At 40.3% G+C, this 21776-nt stretch overlaps 1 protein-coding gene across 1 annotated transcript in view; it reads left to right on the forward strand.

Moving 5' to 3' along the window:
- The window catches only part of spef2 (sperm flagellar 2), a 111639-nt gene that overhangs the window by 49192 nt on the left and 40671 nt on the right, over nucleotides 1-21776 (forward strand). Inside the window, exons 20-27 of the mRNA XM_034169578.1 lie at nucleotides 790-920; nucleotides 1116-1243; nucleotides 3524-3662; nucleotides 3793-3930; nucleotides 4120-4265; nucleotides 19783-19810; nucleotides 19929-19985; nucleotides 20073-20208. Coding sequence (XP_034025469.1) covers nucleotides 790-920; nucleotides 1116-1243; nucleotides 3524-3662; nucleotides 3793-3930; nucleotides 4120-4265; nucleotides 19783-19810; nucleotides 19929-19985; nucleotides 20073-20208 — 903 coding nt within the window. The remainder of the gene's footprint in view (nucleotides 1-789; nucleotides 921-1115; nucleotides 1244-3523; nucleotides 3663-3792; nucleotides 3931-4119; nucleotides 4266-19782; nucleotides 19811-19928; nucleotides 19986-20072; nucleotides 20209-21776) is intronic.

Consider the following 21776-nt stretch of genomic DNA (forward strand, 5'->3'; position numbering starts at 1 on the left):
GCCTCTGTCTTTATGTTTATATTCAGTCCTCATCCTCTGTCCTGGTCTTTGTGGGTTCTGTCATTATCTCTCTGGGTATGCTGTGGGTCATCAAGTATAGTTCCTCTGTTTTACATTGTTTCCACTTTGTAGTTGCTGCTTTTATTTCTTGAGGTGGTTTTGTTTATTTTTAAGTCTAATATTGTTGCCTCATTATTTATGCTCAGTCTGGCAGTATTTTCCACTGTTGCATCTTGTTCTCTTTTTAAGTTCTATGTTTATTTTAGTATTATGTGGTTTTGGATCTGTCTTTTGGTTTTGTGACGTTTCTTCTTCCTGGTTATGTTTTTTGGTGATGAGCATGTTTTGTTTCTACTTAACTTTAGATGTCTGAGTTTTTTGATCAACTTTTCTTGTTAGTTTGTCACCTGACCTTTGACCCTGTCATACACCTGTTCATCAGTTTGAGTTTGTCATTAAGTAACACCTAGTTCTCTGTTCATTTGCTGGTTGCTTGCATTTGTTCACGCTGCTGCTGGTTCATGTAAGAACCTTGACCCTTGTTCTTACCTTCTTTAGTGGCTGTAATTAGTTTTGTGTTAACTCCTGTTTGGACCACCTTATCATGTGTTGTTTGGAGACGGTTTTCCATGTCACCTGTTTGGACTGATTATCGCTTTGGGAACATTAAAAAGGGGTAGTTGTTTTTATAACTACCCCTTTTGTCTATTTGCTGCCTGCAAATTGGGTTTATTTTTGACTCTACTAAAACCATAACAGGATGGATGGTTTGTCTTTGCTAATGTATAGGACAGTCGAGGAAAGCATCGATTTGTTCATTACACAATGGCAATGCTGGGGAGGTACTTAAGAACCCAGATGAGTCTACACCTTCTTGTCCAGGTTCCAGTTCGGTCTACGTGGATGAACCTCTGCCTCCAGTATGACAAAACGTCTATTTATATTTAAGAATATTTCCATTTGTTTCTGTATATGATATAGATGGTTGTGGCATTTCATGCTGTTTGAGCTGAACCCCGTGCTTATTTGAACATCTGTATGCCTTCTACTGTGTATAATGACCTTTTGTTTTACCCGCCCCTCTCCCCGTCTTATTTCCCTGTCTATATTTTCAGGACCTTCCAAATTATTTGCTCACTAATTGGGATAAGATGTGTGAGTCTTATGTGAGTAATCTAAAGGCAGTGATGCAAGAACTGCGGACAGAATGCACCCTTATTATCCAACATCTTTTCAACCTTAGGTACCTGGTAGTTTTATGTATGATACCAAGTGAAGAAAACAAAGTTACTGCATAGTTTTCTTTTTAATGATAGACACATCAATTTGTGCTTTCTATTACATTTGTTATCTTTGACCTTGTCTGTTGCTGGAGATCCACTGTTGGAAACACATTTGTTCATACTTCATTTCTAATCTGAAGTGCAACCTATTTTGGTGATGACACATCTTCACTGTGGCAGCATTCACACTTGATTTGTAATATAATTTCTAATAATACAAAAATGTGCTTTTCTGAAGAATTTGTGGCTGTATTGTGTTTGCATAGAGCAGCATGAGTCTTATTTATCACCAAAAGGTAGACCACTACACTGTAGTTTGAATTATAATTTCTAACAGTGGTGGAAAGGTTAGTTATGGGCATTGTCAATGAAGTCAGATATCAACACGAAGAACAATTGTACAATAAAACTTAAATACTCAACATGTCTGTTATATAAGTACAACCCCTTCTTCAAAGACATCTATTAGTATGACACCTAACCAAACCAGTGGTACACCACTAGTGACAAAAATCTGTTTGTACACTCTTTATATATGAGGGGTGATTTAAACATTTTGAGCCTGACCTAGAACAAACCACAACTAAACTAATGCAATGCTTTATTTTTCAACATAATCTCCATGCAAGTCCACACACTTTTTTCAGCATCATTGCAGTGCGTTAATGCCTTTCTCATAGAAGGTCTTAGCCTGGAGGTCACGAAAGTCATCCACTGCGTTATCAGTATCATGAGTTCCACAAAATGCCTTATCATGTTTCGAAAAAGATGGAAGTCCAAAGGACCCAAGTTAGGGGAATAAGATGGGTGCAGAATAAGGTCGAAGGTACATTCATGATTGGCACCCATTGCGCTGACTGATGTGTGAACCAGAGCAATGTTCTAGTGAAACAGCACATCTTGTTGGAGCATTTCAAACCCCTTCTGCTTTTTCTCTTGCAGTTCTCACAAAAGGGAAGCATCATCAGCTTCCATCGATGGTCAGTCCCTTGTGGAGTCCATCATTATGATGCCCTCAGCATCCCAGAAGACAGAGGCCATGACCTTAAAGCAGATGAGACAGCTTTGGCTTTCTTCAGCAGGGGAAAACCCACAAGTTTCCATTGCTTTGACTGTTGTTTGGACTCCAGTTCGATGTGATGCACCCACGTCTCATCCATGGTCACGAATCGTCACAAGAAGTTATCCAGATCTGCCTCAAAAAGTCTCTCTCTGAACTTCTGGAACCTTGTGCATTTCTGATCAGCCTTGAGAACCCTTGGGACCAACCGTCTGAAAGTTTTGTCATTGCCAGTTCTTCCAGTTCTGAATGAAATCTCTTCTGGCAAATACCAACAGTACTGATTATGTGATGCTCACTTACTCTTCTGTCAGTGTAGACCATATCATGGGTCTTCTGGATCATATCAGTTGAGGTGGCACTTCTAGGTCTTCCTGATCTTGCTACATCTTCGATGCTTGTTTACCCCTCTTGAATTTGGCTGACCAGCGTTTAACTGTGGCATAAGACAGGGCATTCTCCAGTAATATCATTACCATGTCTTCATGGATCTCCTTCGGAGACATTCCCTTTTTTCTGAAATACTGAATCACAGCACGCCCACCAACTTTGTCCATTTTGCCAGTCTGACACACCCCTACTCACTTGATTGAAATATTGTGTCTGCAACATTACACCCAGTGAGTCAAAATTTCATGCATTCTCAAAAGAAATCTTGATTTCTCTGAATGGAAAAGATGGAGAACCACATCCTGCGCTTCCTGGGTCAGGCTCAAAACATATTCAGTCACCCTTCATATGTATTTTGTAAGTTGTCTTTTTATGGAGTTGTATTTGTGTTGGCGATCCTCCTGTCCTGTGCGCCAATAGCATTTCTTGTGTATTTGTCCGTGAATTGTTCTGTGAATTGTTCTGTAATTTATGTTTGTAGCATGGCCCAAGCAGAGGGTCACCCCTTTGAGTCTGGTCTGCTTGAAGTTTCTTCCTCAGAGGGAGTTCTTCCTTACCACTGTTGCTTTGGGGGTTGGTAAGGTTAGACCTTACCTGTGTGAAGCGCTTTGAGGCAACTCTGTTGTGATTTGGCGCTGTATAAATGAAAATAAATTGAAATTGAAATAAATTGAAATTATGTCTCATTTGTTCTGCATTCTGTACAAAGGTTTTTCAAAATAGCTATTTAAATGTGCTTTGCTTTCTTGCTTGCTTTGTACTTAAAGTGTTTTGACTGCTGTATCTGCAGAGAGGAGTTCAAGCATTACCTGCAGCGTCCTGACAAAAGGCAGGAGTTTGTTTGTCAGTGGCAGAGGGACTTCAACAGAATACCTGAAGATATGTCTTCTGATGACGACACCAAAGCAGAGCTACATCTGAGACTAGATGTAAGAACAAACTGCGATAAGATGCAATATAGATATCCTCGGGCTAATGATATGATGAAACTGTAAAAAACCAACTGTGAGGAAATGTGTGTGTGTGTGTGTGTATATATATGGACTATAATGTGCACAGGAACTTTGTGAACGCTTGTGGGACATCTGTGACAAGCGGAAAGAGAAGAACGAACAAGAGAGGTCTGCCCTGATGGGTAGCAGGTGGTTGGAGGACCATACTGTGATCCTCATCAACCATCATACAAGACTCATACAGGTAATGTTTCAGTTTCTTTTAATCATTGTTTGTACAAAAATGAAACTGGCCCCTGTGGTGGCAGTAAATCATTTCCATTTTACAAATTTGAACTACATTCCTTTTTATTTGATTCATTCTGTGTATGCGTCACTGTGGGTTATTAATTAATTTTACTTTTGGGATGCCTGTTATTTTTATCTTCAATAGGTGGAGTTGGACCGTTTCTGGGAAACACTCTGTATTCTCAGATGTTACTATCTGGGGATGTGCAAACAGGTGATGCCTGAGCCACCATCCAAAGTGTTATGTATCGAGCTCCTGAACATTACAGAGATGAAGGATCAGGAAGAGAAGTAAGAAAGACACGGTTTAAAATACAACCCCAAATCAGAAAAAAAAAATACAAAAATTAAAACAGAAGAGGGGGGGAAACATAAGGCTTCTTTTTTGCAAAGCAGTTTTAAGTGATATTTCTGAATATAACTCCCTATTGTTGTACTTTCCCAAAGTAATCCCTTACCCATGTGATTATGTCAGTTACTGATGAATAATGGCTCTTGATACAGTGCTCTGTGAAGGATCAGACATCATGGGTGTTCAGCCATTTACACATTAGATTTTTTTCTGATTACTTAAATATGCAAATCTCTTCTAATCTTTCTTTGAGGAACATTGTTTTTAAACATTTCAATAACTTTCTCACGCATTTGTTGACAAATTGGAGACTCTCTGCATATGTTTGTTGCTCAAAAACCCAGTCTTTTGTGGTTACTTCTTTTTTTTAACCAAATCAATTAAATCTTTACTTATACTTCATTGCTAAATTACAGCCAGTCTCTTCTATGTATGCCTGATACTGTCAGTTCTCAGAAGTCACAGTTGTGCTCAAACGTTTACATACTCTGGTAGAATTTTTGATTTAATCTGTTTTCTAGTAATCAGTGTGTGTGTATAAAAGGTCAGTAACTTTCTGGGCTCCTGATATAACTGTATAAAACAGGAAAGGAATATAAAAAGATATCCAAGGGACTGAGAATGCCAATCAGCGCGTTCAAAATCTAATTAAGAAATGGAAAATGAGGGATTCTTTTGAAACCAAAGCACGGTCAGGTAGACCAACAAAAATTTCAGCAACAACTGCCAGGAAAATTGTTTGGGATGCAAAGAAAAACCCACAAATAACTTCAGCTGAGATACAGGACTCTGAAAAAAAAATGGTGTGGGTGTTTCAAGATGCACAATAAGGAGGCACTTGAAGAAAAATGGGCTGCATGGTTGAGTCGCCAGAAGAAAGCCATTATTACACAAATGCCAGAAAGTGTCCCCCTTATAATATGCCAAACAGCACAGAGAACAAAACCATTTAGAGTGCTGAGTCCAAAAGTGCTACAACCATAAAGGTTACATTTGTAGAGGAGTCAACAAGGCATATGATGAAAGGTACACCTTTCCTACTATGAAGCACCGAGGTGGAGCACTGATGTTTTGGGGATGTGTGAGCTACAAAGGCACAGGAAACTTTGTCAAAATTGTTGGCAGGATGAATGCAGTATGTTAGCAGAAAATGCTAAAGGAAAATTTGCATTCATCAGCCCAGAAGCTGCGTATAGGACATACTTGGATGTTCCAACATGACAACGATCCAAAACAAGGCCAAGTTGACCTGTCATTGGCTACAGCAGAATAAAGTGAAGGTTCTGGAGTGGCCATCTCAGTCTCCTGACCTCAGTATCATTGAGCCACTCTGGAGAGATCGCAAACATGCAATTCATGCAAGACAGTGCAGGAATTTACAGGAACTGCAGGCTTTTTGCCAAGAAGAAAAGGCAGCTTTTCCATCAGAGTAAATTAAGAGCCTTGTCCACAACTACCATGAAAGACTACAAGCTGTCAATGTTAAAGGGGGCAATACATGGTATGAAGGACTGGGGTATGTAAACCTTTGATTAGGGTCATTTGGGTTGTTTCTGTTGGGTTGTTTCTCCGGAGCACAGCGGTGTTCTGCTGTATCTGTTAGCTGTTTGAACTGAGCTGTTTGAGTTCTTTGAATTAACAGTCTTTTTCAAGACTTTTTTACTTTTTTTTACTTTTTCACCGTGCTCCAACGCCTAAGGAAGACCTCTAACGGTCGAAGCATCGCGACGGAGCTCTTTTATCAGCTGGCCTTCATCAGCGTTGGCAGGCTAACTAGCTTGCTAACGCTTTCGTTTTTATTTTTGTTTTATTTTTTAGCACTGTTGTTGTGCTGCTCCACAGCTTGCCTAGTGGATTTTTATTTTATTTTAGCACTGTTGTCGTGCGTTACCTGTGCTGCTCCACAGCCTGTTCAGTGGATTTTTATTTTATTTTTTAGCACTGTTGTCGTGTGTTACCTGTGCTGCTCCACAGCCTGTTCAGTGGATTTTTATTTTATTTTTTAGCACTGTTGTCGTGTGTTACCTGTGCTGCTCCACAGCCTGTTCAGTGGATTTTTATTTTATTTTTTAGCACTGTTGTCATGTGTTACCTGTGCTGCTCCACAGCCTGTTCAGTGGATTTTTATTTTATTTTTTAGCACTGTTGTCATGTGTTACCTGTGCTGCTCCACAGCCTGTTCAGTGGATTTTTATTTTATTTTAGCACTGTTGTCGTGCGTTACCTGTGCTGCTCCACAGCCTGTTCAGTGGATTTTTATTTTATTTTTTAGCACTGTTATCGTGTGTTACCTGCGCTGCTCCACAGCCTGTTCAGTGGATTTTTGTTTTGTTTTTTGGCACTGTTGTCGTGCGTTACCTGTGCTGCTCCACAGCCTGTCCAGTGGATTTTTGTTTAGCGCTGTTGTCGTGCGTTGCCTGTGCTGCTCCACAGCCTGTCTAGTGGATTTTTATTTTGTTTTAGCACTGTTGTCGTGCGTTGCCTGTGCTGCTCCACAGCCTGTCCAGTGGATTTTTATTTTATTTTATTTTTTAGCACTGTTGTTGTGCGTTACCTGTGCTGCTCCACAGCCTGTCTAGTGGATTTTTATTTTGTTTTAGCACTGTTGTCATGCGTTACCTGTGCTGCTCCACAGCCTGTCCAGTGGATTTTGATTTAGCACTGTTGTCGTGCGTTACCTGTGCTGCTCCACAGCCTGTCCAGTGGATTTTTATTTTGTTTTAGCACTGTTGTCGTGCGTTGCCTGTGCTGCTCCACAGCCTGTCCAGTGGATTTTTATTTTTATTTTATTTTTTAGCACTGTTGTCGTGCGTTACCTGTGCTGCTCCACAGCCTGTCTAGTGGATTTTTATTTTGTTTTAGCACTGTTGTCGTGCGTTGCCTGTGCTGCTCCACAGCCTGTCCAGTGGATTTTTATTTTTATTTTATTTTTTAGCACTGTTGTTGTGCGTTACCTGTGCTGCTCCACAGCCTGTCTAGTGGATTTTTATTTTATTTTAGCACTGTTGTCGTGCGTTACCTGTGCTGCTCCACAGCCTGTCTAGTGTCGGATTCCCTGTTTGGGAATCCGCTAGCTTAGCGTAGCTACTAGCTCTTAGCCGTTTTAGCATGGCGGCTTCTCCTGTCTCTCCCGTACTTTTCTGCTCTGGGTGTGAAATGTTTAGTTATTCCTCGGCCTCTTTTAGCAGTAACGGTACTTGTAATAAGTGCAGCTTATTCGTAACTTTGGAGGCCAGGCTGGGCGAATTGGAGGCTCGGCTCCGCACCGTGGAAAATTCTACAGCTAGCCAGGCCCCTGTAGTCGGTGCGGACCAAGGTAGCTTAGCCGCCGTTAGTTCCCCCCTGGCAGACCCCGTGCAGTCGGGAAGGCAGGCTGACTGGGTGACTGTGAGGAGGAAGCGTAGCCCTAAACAGAAGCGCCGTGTACACCGTCAACCCGTTCACATCTCTAACCGTTTTTCCCCACTCGACGATACACTCGCCGAGGATCAAACTCTGGTTATTGGCGACTCTGTTTTGAGAAATGTGAAGTTAGCGACACCAGCAACCATTGTCAATTGTCTTCCGGGGGCCAGAGCAGGCGACATCGAAGGACATTTGAAATTGCTGGCTAAGGCTAAGCGTAAATTTGGTAAGATTGTAATTCACGTCGGCAGTAATGACACTCGGTTACGTCAATCGGAGGTCACTAAAATTAACATTGAATCGGTGTGTAACTTTGCAAAAACAATGTCGGACTCTGTTGTTTTCTCTGGGCCCCTCCCCAATCAGACCGGGAGTGACATGTTTAGCCGCATGTTCTCCTTGAATTGCTGGCTGTCTGAGTGGTGTCCAAAAAATGAGGTGGGCTTCATTGATAATTGGCAAAGCTTCTGGGGAAAACCTGGTCTTGTTAGGAGAGACGGCATCCATCCCACTTTAGAGGGAGCAGATCTCATTTCTAGAAATCTGGCCAATTTTTTGGGATCCTCCAAACTGTGACTGTCTAGCATTGGGACCAGGAGGCAGAGCTGTGGTCTTATACACCTCTCTGCAGCTTCTCTCCCCCTGCCATCCCCCTATTACCCCATCCCCGTAGAGACGGTGACTGCTCCCAGACCACCAATAACTAGCAAAAATCTATTTAAGCATAAAAATTCAAAAAGAAAAAATAATATAGCACCTTCAATTGCACCACAGACTAAAACAGTTAAATGTGGTCTATTAAACATTAGGTCTCTTTCTTCTAAGTCCCTGTTGGTAAATGATATAATAATTGATCAACGTATTGATTTATTCTGCCTAACAGAAACTTGGTTACAGCAGGATGAATATGTTAGTTTAAATGAGTCAACACCCCCGAGTCACACTAACTGTCAGAATGCTCGTAGCACGGGCCGGGGCGGAGGATTAGCAGCAATCTTTCATTCCAGCTTATTAATTAATCAAAAACCTAGACAGAGCTTTAATTCATTTGAAAGCTTGTCTCTTAGTCTTGTCCATCCAAATTGGAAGTCCCAAAAACCAGTTTTATTTGTTATTATCTATCGTCCACCTGGTCGTTACTGTGAGTTTCTCTGTGAATTTTCAGACCTTTTGTCTGACTTAGTGCTTAGCTCAGATAAGATAATTATAGTGGGCGATTTTAACATCCACACAGATGCTGAGAATGACAGCCTCAACACTGCATTTAATCTATTATTAGACTCTATCGGCTTTGCTCAAAAAGTAAATGAGTCCACCCACCACTTTAATCATATTTTAGATCTTGTTCTGACTTATGGTATGGAAATAGAAGACTTAACAGTATTCCCTGAAAACTCCCTTTTGTCTGATCATTTTTTAATAACATTTACATTTACCCTGATGGACTACCCTGCAGTGGGGAATAAGTTTCATTACACTAGAAGTCTTTCAGAAAGCGCTGTAACTAGGTTTAAGGATATGATTCCTTCTTTATGTTCTCTAATGTCATATACCAACACAGAGCAGAGTAGCTACCTAAACTCTGTAAGGGAGTTAGAGTATCTTGTCAATAGTTTTACATCCTCATTGAAGACAACTTTGGATGCTGTAGCTCCTCTGAAAAAGAGAGCTTTAAATCAGAAGTGTCTGACTCCGTGGTATAACTCACAAACTCGTAGCTTAAAGCAGATAACCCGTAAGTTGGAGAGGAAATGGCGTCTCACTAATTTAGAAGATCTTCACTTAGCCTGGAAAAAGAGTTTGTTGCTCTATAAGAAAGCCCTTCGTGAAGCTAGGACATCTTTCTACTCATCACTAATTGAAGAAAATAAGAACAACCCCAGGTTTCTTTTCAGCACTGTAGCCAGGCTGACAAAGAGTCAGAGCTCTATTGAGCTGAGTATTCCATTAACTTTAACTAGTAATGACTTCATGACTTTCTTTGCTAACAAAATTTTGACTATTAGAGAAAAAATTACTCATAACCATCCCAAACATGTATCGTTATCTTTGGCTGCTTTCAGTGATGCCGGTATTTGGTTAGACTCTTTCTCTCCGATTGTTCTGTCTGAGTTATTTTCATTAGTTACTTCATCCAAACCATCAACATGCTTATTAGACCCCATTCCTGCCAGGCTGCTCAAGGAAGTCCTACCATTATTTAATGCTTCAATCTTAAATATGATCAATCTATCTTTGTTAGTTGGTTATGTACCACAGGCCTTTAAGGTGGCAGTAATTAAACCATTACTTAAAAAGCCATCACTTGACCCAGCTATCTTAGCTAATTATAGGCCAATCTCCAACCTTCCTTTTCTCTCAAAGATTCTTGAGAGGGTAGTTGTAAAACAGCTAACTGATCACCTGCAGAGGAATGGTCTATTTGAAGAGTTTCAGTCAGGTTTTAGAATTCATCATAGTACAGAAACAGCATTAGTGAAGGTTACAAATGATCTTCTTATGGCTTCGGACAGTGGACTTATCTCTGTGGTTGTTCTGTTGGACCTCAGTGCTGCTTTTGATACTGTTGACCATAAAATTTTATTACAGAGATTAGAGCATGTCATAGGTATTAAAGGCATTGCGCTGCGGTGGTTTGAATCATATTTGTCTAATAGATTACAGTTTGTTCATGTAAATGGGGAATCTTCTTCACAGACTAAAGTTAATTATGGAGTTCCACAAGGTTCTGTGCTAGGACCAATTTTATTCACTTTATACATGCTTCCCTTGGGCAGTATTATTAGACGGTATTGCTTAAATTTTCATTGTTACGCAGATGATACCCAGCTTTATCTATCCATGAAGCCAGAGGATACGCACCAATTAGCTAAACTGCAGGATTGTCTTACAGACATAAAGACATGGATTACCTCTAATTTCCTGCTTTTAAACTCAGATAAAACTGAAGTTATTGTACTTGGCCCCACAAATCTTAGAAGCATGGTGTCTAACCAGATCGTTACTCTGGATGGCATTTCCCTGATCTCTAGTAATACTGTGAGAAATCTTGGAGTTATTTTTGATCAGGATATGTCATTCAAAGCGCATATTAAACAAATATGTAGGACTGCCTTTTTGCATTTACGCAATATCTCTAAAATCAGAAAGGTCTTGTCTCAGAGTGATGCTGAAAAACTAATTCATGCATTTATTTCCTCTAGGCTGGACTATTGTAATTCATTATTATCAGGTTGTCCTAAAAGTTCCCTAAAAAGCCTTCAGTTGGTTCAGAATGCTGCAGCTAGAGTACTGACGGGGACTAGCAGGAGAGAGCATATCTCACCCGTGTTGGCCTCCCTTCATTGGCTTCCTGTTAATGCTAGAATAGAATTTAAAATTCTTCTTCTTACTTATAAGGTTTTGAATAATCAGGTCCCATCTTATCTTAGGGACCTCGTAGTACCATATTACCCCATTAGAGCGCTTCGCTCTCAGACTGCGGGCTTACTTGTAGTTCCTAGGGTTTGTAAGAGTAGAATGGGAGGCAGAGCCTTCAGCTTTCAGGCTCCTCTCCTGTGGAACCAGCTCCCAATTCAGATCAGGGAGACAGATACCCTCTCTACTTTTAAGATTAGGCTTAAAACTTTCCTTTTCGCTCAAGCTTATAGTTAGGGCTGGATCGGGTGACCCTGGACCATCCCTTGGTTATGTTGCTTTAGACGTAGACTGTGTTTCATAATTATTGTATGGCCTTGCCTTGCAATGTGGAGCGCCTTGGGGCAACTGTTTGTTGTGATTTGGCGCTATACAAGAAAAAAGTTGATTGATTGATTGATTGTTGTCATTATGATTTAAAAACAGTAAACACAGTTGTTTGACAATAAATGTCTTCACACAACCACTAACCATGAGTGAAAAAAGCTTTTGTGTTATCATTCATATTCTCTGAAAAATGGCCCCCCAAAAAATCTGTAAACTATGAGCTATGAACTATGAGAATTGTATAGGGGCTGTGTTTGTTTCTCCAAGAAAAACTGGAGTTGTGTTGGGAAGGGCATCTACTGTAAAACTTGTGCCAAATCCCAGTGTTCTGTACTGGATCTGCTGTGGTGACCCTGAAGAACTGGGGGCAGCTGAAAGATCACCCACAACTGCAGTTATCACTCATCCATGTCTATGTGTGTGTATGCATAATGCTGCATGATCCACTAAGCGTGCGTACAACCCGCGTACACTTAGTGCCACTGGACAGCTTCGCTGAAAGTTTGCTGGCATTGGCCATGCTGTCCTCTGCGTCAGACTTTCCAGGAAACTTTAATTTCTTTTATCTTTTTTGCTCACTTCAGGGGCACAACGCAACTCAGGGCACCAAGGTGGTTGGATTATCACATGGGATTTATTTTTTAATTTGGGTGAGGATTTTAACCACAGGCTGTGGGTTTCGGCTCCACGTCCGCACAGTGAAACACTCCCAGACAGCTGTTGGAGGTGAGATTCATGTTTATTAATGCTGTACGGCCTGGCACAACAGTTCCATGTCATATCTCCTACAGAGTCAGAAGGTGATCATTTATTATGAGAGATGGGTATTGATAAGATTTTTATCGATACCATTATTGATTCTGCTTATCGATCTGATTCCTTATTGAAACCTCCTGTGAATTTTCTGTGTACTAAAAGTAGGCTTTACAGGTTTTCTATGTCACCAACATTTTATTGAGTCTCAAAGTAAATAAATATGAAATTGGTCACTGGATCCTTAAACTCTGGACATAATAAACTCTACATGGTGGATCCTTGATCTCTGGACATAAATAGAAATTAACAAAATCTGTAGTTTTTGTCAAAAGCATTTCCTTTCAGACATTAATGGCATGATTGTCTCTCCATACGTCTGAACTGAGCTCAGCTGGCTGCTATAGTCTGCAAGGTCTGCAGCCATTCATGGTTTTAGAGTATTCCAGAATCCTTTGCGCACTGGGGAGGGAGGCTTGATAATGGTTCAGCTTAATGCTAACTTTAACATTGAAAATGCTATAGACATGCTAATGCGTTAGCATCAGTCCCGTTTTTAAGTTATAAAATACATCAACTGTTTCAAAAGATCATAACAGGTCGATTTAACATAAAAAAGGGAAATATTACTCACAGACATATCCTCTTTACGGTTGTAGTGGGGAAAAATTAAGATAGAGCGAAATAAAACAAAGAACCAACAAAGCAGCTGGTTGAAGATTGAAACACTGCTTCATTGGTTAAAAGCAAAGCCACGCTGCAGAAACGGTTAATTATACAGACCCGCTGCCAGGTCTGTAATCAATGTAGAGAAATTTTCCTGACAAACACCCCCAAAATCAACGGCCACTCTGAATAAGGGATTCAATAAGGGAATTGTTAAGCAAAACGTCTATTGATGTCGATGGCTCGAGTCATTTCTTAAGGATGCCCAAAAAGAATTGGTTCCCGACACGCAATCCTAACAGCAACATGCTTTTTTAAAAAAAATAAAACTTACATTAAAGACTCACGATTTTCTTAGTTAAACACCTAAATACGTATTTTGGTTGAAGTCACCTCTATAATGATGCAATGTTGCAAACAGGTTGCCGCAAACGCATGTTTACACTGACAATGAAATCTCGGCCTCCCCAACGAGAACATGGTTATGTGTGAGATTTCACACCGCAAAGGCGTCAATACAGTCTTGGGCTGCTGCTCATCAGCACAGGACGTCTCATTTTTGGGGGAAAAATCATTTTGATCATTTGCTGTTTATTGTGTGTATTACAACATTTGGAAAGAGGTGTCATTTGATTTAATGGCGATTCGCTTTGAACTTATAAATTCCGAGCAGACTTGACTCAGCAGAGAGTGGCGCAGCGTTTGGAACAATGGAACGGAGGACGATTCTCATTTCTTTCTTGCAACAAGACAGGAGTCCCAGTTAGTCACTTTAATCTGCACAAAAGTGACCCACGATTGACATATTTTAATGGCTTTGAGAGGGGTTAAGAAGCGGAATTGCCACTTCTGAAGAGGAGCGAAACAATGAACCAACGAAGCAGCACAGGTTACAGGTTTTCTATGTCAACAACATTTTATTGAGTCTGAAAGTAAATAAATATGAACTTGGTCACTGGATCCTTAAACTCTGGACATACATAAACTCTACATGGTGGATCCTTGATCTCTGGACATGAATAGAAATAAACAAAATCTGTAGTTTTTGTCAAAAGCATTTCCTTTCAGACATTTTGGCATGAATGTCACTCCATACCTCTATGCTGAGCTCAGCTGGCTGCTGCACGTCAGCACAGAACATCTCATTTTCGGAGGAAAGACGTTTTGATTGATTGCAGTTTGTTTGTATTACAATGTTTGGAAAGAGGTGTCATTTGATTTAAATGTCGATTCGCTTTGAAGTTATTAATTCCGACCGGACTCTTAACTTCATTCGGCAGAGAGCTGCGCAGCATCTGGAGTTGTGCGAATGGAATGGAGGACGATTCTCGTTTCTTTCCTCGGAACAAGACAGGAGTCCCAGTTTGTGACTTTAATCTGCACAAATGTGACTCACAATTGACATATTTTAATGGCCTTGAGAGGGGTTAAGAAGCAGATTTGCCGCTTCTGAAAACAGCGAAGCAAAGAACCAATGGAGCAGCGGGTCGGAGCACTGCTTCATTCCTTCAAGCTTCAAATTAGAGCCACATTGCAGAAATGGTTGATTACAGACCCGCTGCAGGGTCTGCAATCAGCATAGAGAAATGATCATTTTCCCGATAAAACACCCTCAAAAACAACGGCCACTTTGAAGGACCAATAAGGGAATTGTTAAGCAAAAAGGCTATTGATGTCGGTGGATCGAATAATTTCTTAACGATTCTCGAAAAGAACTGGTTCCTGATACCCAACCCTAAGTAGAAGTGCACTCAAAAAACTGATGCATTGGATGAACTCAATTCAGTTATGGGCAAGATTTCCATGTAATAAATATATGTAGCCTCAACTCAAATAAAGCACGTCCATGCAAGATAATTTAATTTATTTTAGTTGGGACTACATATATATATATATATATATATATATTAGATGGAAATCCTGCACATAACTGAACTGAGTTCATCCAGCCATTTTTTGAGTGTGGTGAAAGTAGATGAGTTTAAATACTTGGGGTCAACTGTTCAAAGTAATGGAGAGTGTGGTTCAGAAGTGAAGAAGAGAGTGCAGGCAAGGTGGAATGGGTGGGGAAAGGTGGCAGGAGTGATTTGTGACTGAAGAATATCTGCAAGAGTGAAGGAGAACCTTTACAAGACAGTAGTGAGACCAGCTATGTTGTACGGCTTAGAGATGGTGGCACTAACAAAAACAGGAGGCAGAGCTGGAGGTGGCAGAACTGAAGATGTGATTCTCTTTGGGAGTGATGAGGATTCACAGGATTAGGAAGGAACACATCAGAGGGACAGCTCAGGTGGGATGGTTCAGCCCAGTCTCACGTTTTTTTTTCCATGCTCCCGTCACGAAATGAGTCAAATTTTCCTGACAGGGTTTTTTAAACTCACTATTACTAACCCTACTCCTTCAAGCCCCAACCCTAACCATAACCGCCCCCCCCCCCCCCTTCTCTTTTAATTTCGTGCAGCCATCACGGAATGAATTAGAATGAATTCGTGCTGCCATGACGAAAATGAGGCGCTTTTCGTCACAATATCACGAACCAATAGATTAATGTAAATTTTGTGCTGCTGAATCACAACTTGCTGTGAGACCAGATTGGATGGTTTGGGGACAAAGTCAGAGAGGCAAGATTGAGATAGTTTGGACATGTGCAGAGGAGAGACCCAGGGTATATAGGGAGAAGGATGTTGAGGATGGAGCCACGAGGCAGAAGGAGAAAAGGGAGGCCAAAGAGGAGATCTATGGATGTGCTAAGGGAGGACATGTAGGTGGTTGGTGTGACAGAGGAAGATACAGAGGACAGGGCGAAATGGAAATAATTGATCTGCTGTGGTGTCCCCTAATGGGAGCAGCCGAAAGAAGAAGACTGCAAGTGACAGAATCCCAGTCCTGGCCATTCTCTGTGTAATATGGAGTTGCATCAGGAAGGGCATCCGGTGTAAAACCTGTGCCAAATCATAGTGATGGACACAGTTCCACTAATCTGCTAACCGCTAAGTAGCAAAGCTAACTTTCTTGTTAGTGGATTAGCTTTTTGTTAGCATCATCATTAAGCGCAAAATATGATTGTCCGATCGACACAGGGAGCATTGTAGTAGTGTAGTCCAGGTTCACTTTGGACGTTACAGTGAGTTGTCCGCTCGACACAAGAACAAAATGGACTAATTTTAATATTATTTTATTTCTTTGTGGCTATAATTTAATCACCAAGACTTGGTGGGGGAGAGGAGCTCTCACGGCGCAGCTGTGTGTACAGCAGGAGAGATATTTCTTCACATTTAGTCTGGACACTGTTTTGGATTCAAAAAAGAGAACACTTTATGTGGATTATTTATTCAGATGAATCCCACTGAAACTAACAGGTAAGAATTTATATTTACTACGTGTATTTTACTCTGCCAATCAATGCATTAATGGACGTATTTCGGTTGTTTAAGCCGCAGGGCTGAAAACGTGTGAAAAAAGCAGCAGCTTTTTAGTTTGTAAATAACGGTGTATACAGTAGTGTTCAGAATAATAGCAGTGCTATGTGACTAAAAAGATTAATCCAGGTTTTGAGTATATTTCTTATTGTTACATGGGAAACAAGTTATCAGTAGATTCTCACAAATCCAACAAAACCAAGCAGTCATGATATGCACACTCTTAAGGCTATGAAATTGGGCTATTAGTAAAAAAAAAAAAAAAAGTAGAAAAGGGGGTGTTCACAATAATAGTGTGGCATTCAGTCAGTGAGTTCGTCAGTTTTGTGAAACAAACAGGTGTGAATCAGGTGTCCCCTATTTAAGGATGAAGCCAGCACCTGTTGAACATGCTTTTCTCTTTGAAAGCTTGAGGAAAATGGAACGTTCAAGACATTGTTCAGAAGAACAGTGTAGTTTGATTAAAAAGTTGATTGGAGAGGGGAAACTTATATGCAGGTGCAAAAAATTATAGGGTGTACATCTACAATGATCTCCAATGCTTTAAAATGGACAAAAAAACAGACGCGTGGAAGAAAATGGAAAACAACCATCAAAATGGATAGAAGAATAACCAGAATGGCAAAGGCTCACCAATTGATCAGCTCCAGGATGATCAAAGACAGTCTGGAGTTACCTGTAAGTGCTGTGACAGTTAGAAGATGCTTGTGTGAAGCTAATTTATTTGCAAGAATCCCCCGCAAAGTCTCTCTGTTAAATAAAAGACGTGCAGAAGAGGTTACAATTTGCCAAAGAACACATCAACTGGCCTAAAGAGAAATGGAGGAATATTTTGTGGACTGATGAGAGTAAAATTGTTCTTTTTGGGTCCAAGGGCAGCAGACAGTTTGTGAGATGACCCCCAAACTCTGAATTCAAGCCACAGTTCACAGTGAAGACAGTGAAGCGTGGTGGTGCAAGCATCATGATATGGGCATGTTTCTCTTGCTATGGTGTTGGGTCTATATATCGCATACCAGGTATGGATCAGTTTGGATATGTCAAAATACTTGAAGAGGTCATGTTGCCTTATCCTGAAGAGGACATGCCCTTGAAATGGGTGGTTCAACAAGACAATGACCCCAAGCACACTAGTAAATGAGCAAAATCTTGGTTCCAAACCAACAAAATTAATGCCTCGCAGATGTGAAGAAATCATGAAAAACTGTGGTTATACAACTAAATACTAGTTTAGTGATTCACGAGATTGCTAAAAAAGCAGTTTGAACATAATAGTTTTGAGTTTGTAGCGCCAACAGCAGATGCTACTATTATTGTGAACACCCCCTTTTCTACTTTTTTTTTTAATAATAGCCCAATTTCATAGCCTTAAGAGTGTGCATATCATGAATGCTTGGTCTTGTTGGATTTGTGAGAATCTACTGAATCTACTGGTACCTTGTTTCCCATGTAACAAGAAATATACTCAAAACCTGTATTAATCTTTTTAGTCACATAGCACTACTATTATTCTGAACACTACTGCATAATACCGAGATAAACTGTGATGTCTAATACTGTGTTTGACTGCTTTTGAAAGATGACAGTGTGTGGCGTTTTATTTATTTATTTCATTCATTTTTTGTGCATTCTTATGTGTTTGTGATCCTTGAATTTACCCAGCAGCGAAGTGAAAGTGAAACTGGTTTATCAGAAGCCGACCGTGTAATCTGATGTAGCCGCGTCCAAATAACAGTTATCAGTTATCTGTACGAAAGATACATTTTTTAGCAGTTTATTGGTTTAGCATCATAAAAGATAACTTTTCAGTTATCAGATTGATGTTATCATCACTAACCTTTTGGTTAGCTGTGCCCACCACTGGGTCCAGCCATGAGGCAGACGTCTTGAAAAGGAAAGCAGGTGTGACTTATGGTTTTGATTTATAAATCAAATTAATCCGGATAGAATAACTACATTAATGTCAACTCTGTCATTTTACAAAGTGAAAATGTAACACATATCTTTTAATTTTAAAATAATGCACTAATTCTGAAGTTTTGAACATCTAGCACACACAGATGCCCAAAGGGATTATGGCTAAACTGAGCTGTTTCCCACTGCCATCCAGTAGATGGGTCAAAATGCATAGAACACTTCCATCTACTGGTGCCCGGATATATCACGTGGTTTTCAAATCACAACTTAACAGACTTTTCGTTTTTGCAAATGAAAAAAATTGACATATTTTACAAAAGCACATTTATTTGAAAACACCAACACACGTTACATTAACTTGTGTTGGTTTTTATATAGAATGAATGAGTCAACCAATCAGTGTGAGTGGAGGCTCAGTTTACCCATAATCCCTTTGAGCATCTGTGTGTTAATGTTCAAAACTTCAGAATTAGTGCATTATTTTAAAATGAACATATATGTTATATTTTCAGTTTGTACAAATGACAGAGTTGACATTAATGTAGTTATTCTATCTGGATTAATTTGATTCATAAATTAAAACCACAAGTCAAACCTGCTTTCCTTTTCAAGATGTCTGCCTCATGGCTGGACCACTGTATGCTGTTAAGGTAAATGATGCCTCCCTACACCAGTAGACAGGGTGCACAAAGACAGAAGTGCTGACTGGCTGTGTTTGGGTTTGTGATCGCCTTTGATTCTATCAGCCGTGTTGGCGGTGTTTAAACTCAAAATCAGCTTGTTAGTAGCTGAGAGTCTACTGGAGACAATACTGAAAGTTATCAGTTAGTTGTAGCTTATGATAATTTTTGGTGGTTTATTGATTTAGCGTTATAAAAGGTAACTTTTCAGTTAGCTGATTAGCAGTTATTGAAACTAACTTTTTGGTTAGCTGTGCCCACCACTGCCAAATGAACTTGCAGATCCACTTTGGATCTGCTGTGGTGACTCCAACTGAAAACAAGGGAGTAACTGAAGGGACTTACTCACCAAAAGTGAGAGAAGTACTGTTCTATATAATGTTTGAGCTTTCTGTAGCCTGGACTGTAGATGAAATCTGGCTGTAGATGAAGTGTGAATACTTCCTAACAGTGACAAGTGTTCAGAAATCTGGAACTCAAAGCAGCAAATGGCAACTGTAGAGTGTGAGCTTCAATGAGCATACAGACAGACAGACAGTTTATTTGACTGGGAGCAAGCAGGAGACTCTTATCTCGTTGAAGAGGCAGATGTCAGGTGATGTGCAGACAGTGTTATTGGGGTTAGGAAGTGTTGAGATCTTATGAAGGGTGGAGGGTCAGGATTTGCAAAACAAAGTTGGAAAGTGACACAGAAACACAATCTGCTGAAGAGCACTTGCCAGATTGTCACTATAATTAGGTCTGATGGCAAAAAGAACTTAAGGTGTGCAGTCAGGTGACCAAGCAGGAGCAGGTACTGTTGAAATTAATTACACAAAAATGTCATCATTCAGGTGAGTCACTAACCACAAACTTTCTTTGCTCTTCTCCAGCGATCCTGTTTCCTCTGAGACAATCAAGGTAATTTCTAAGTAGGTTTGCTGTTAAAGTCTGCTAATCTCAATTGTCTGTTACTGTGCTAAGACAAATGGCAATTGTTTTAGTGATGGATATTGATTGTGGTTATTGTGTACCGTAGCCATCCCGGAAACTGATCAGTGACTGCAACACAGCCCTCCAAGAAATCAGCACTTTGGTAATGTTTTGTGTGACTGTTAAATAGATGTTTTTTTTGTTGTTCATAAATTGCATGAATTACTGATGTGTTTGTGTGTGTCTTTAGGTGTCAGCAGAAGCCCACCCAAGGGAGGGTGCAACAGAACTGTCGGACAAAGTACAAGAAACAAAAGAGATTGAGAAACTGACTAAATCCCATCCAAGTGAAAAACCTAAAAAGAAAGCCCAAAAGAAAGAGAAAGGTCAGTCTTCTGGAGACACATTTTCCAACATTGCAGTGCATTGCTGTTTGGTTCCATTCTTTGCCAAATGTGTTTATTTTTTATGAATCAAAGGGACTATGTTTTGGCTAGCATCTATTGGTTTGTTAGCAGGAAATTTCAAAATGTTTTCATCTGACTTGCACAAAACCTGGCCAAAGTTTGAACATAAATGCACTCATGAGATATTATTGATGTTCAATCACAACACAAGTCCATCCAAGGCACTACACACCCCCTGAGGAACAACACTGGCTTCCTCAGGGGGTGGGTCAAGGAGCCATCAAACCAGGGTAATGAAAGTTTTTTGTTTTCTATTTTGCTGTTAATTTTTGTTTTCAACTCTGTTTTTTAGTGTGGTAGTGTGATGTTCTAACACACATACCTGTGTAAAAAATGCAATGTGCATCCACTATGAAGCATATCTCAATATTGTGTCGTATTAATATCAGAAAAAACTTTCAACTTTAGACCAGGTTTTTGCAGCTCTATGGGACAATCACTTTCTGTTATGCCATGATAGCAGTGCACAGGCATCATACCAGGCTACAACACAAACATGGTAAAACATGCAAGTATAATTATTGTGTTCTTGTTAGTTACACTGTCTGTTGGTGGTGGAAACATCAACTGCTTTGGTTGAATACTAGCAATGACACCTGTGCTGCACTTTGGACTGTTACACGCCTGATGGAAGATTTGGCCCTGAAATGTACTACTTTTTCCACGTCTCTGCTCATCACCGAGTAAGCCTGCAGGCCAGCCTTTTCACGGATCAAAGTGCATCATTGACCAACTGCGCCACCATATTTTAATGTCTGTTTGAGCTCATTTCTTTTGTGTGTTGTTTCCCCATTTTTATCAGCATGCCAAACACAAATCATACTTCTCAGACAATATTAAGCCCTATAGCAGAACACTTACTTGGTACTTCACTTCAATTAGTGCATACTACCCAGCTATTACTGTAATAAGTATGTATTAGAAGAAAGTGAGTGAGGGATAAAATCCAGATGTACTATTTAGCCTGTCCTTTGACCTGGATATTTACAGACAGTGCATATGCACATGCAGCCCAGCCCCCCTTTTTTTATTTTGTGCTCCCATCACGAAATGAGTCAAATTTTCGTGAAGGGTCTTTTTTAAACTCACTATTACTAACCCTACTCCTACCCCCAACCTTAACCATAACCATAACCCCCCCCCCCCCCCCCCCCCCCGTTTCACTTTTAATTTCATGCAGCCATCTTGGAATGAATTAGAATGAATTTGTGCTGCCGTGACGAAAATGAGGCGCTTTTCGTCATAATATCACAAACCAATAGATTAATATATATTTGGTGCTGCTGAATCACGACTTCCTGTGAGGCTAAATGGCTCCTGATGTACGTATGTTTGTACAATGTCACGGCCCCTCGGATGCTGCTACCATTTCACGTATGAATATTTTGAATTTTCCCGCGAAGGTCTTCTTCAGTTCCAGGCTGCAGCTGCACCATGGGGTAGTGTAGTGTGTTTGCACACTATGGATGTAGTATATCATCCAGGTA

This window comes from Thalassophryne amazonica, chromosome 5 (genome assembly GCF_902500255.1).
Source record: "Thalassophryne amazonica chromosome 5, fThaAma1.1, whole genome shotgun sequence".
Classification (NCBI taxonomy): domain Eukaryota; kingdom Metazoa; phylum Chordata; class Actinopteri; order Batrachoidiformes; family Batrachoididae; genus Thalassophryne; species Thalassophryne amazonica.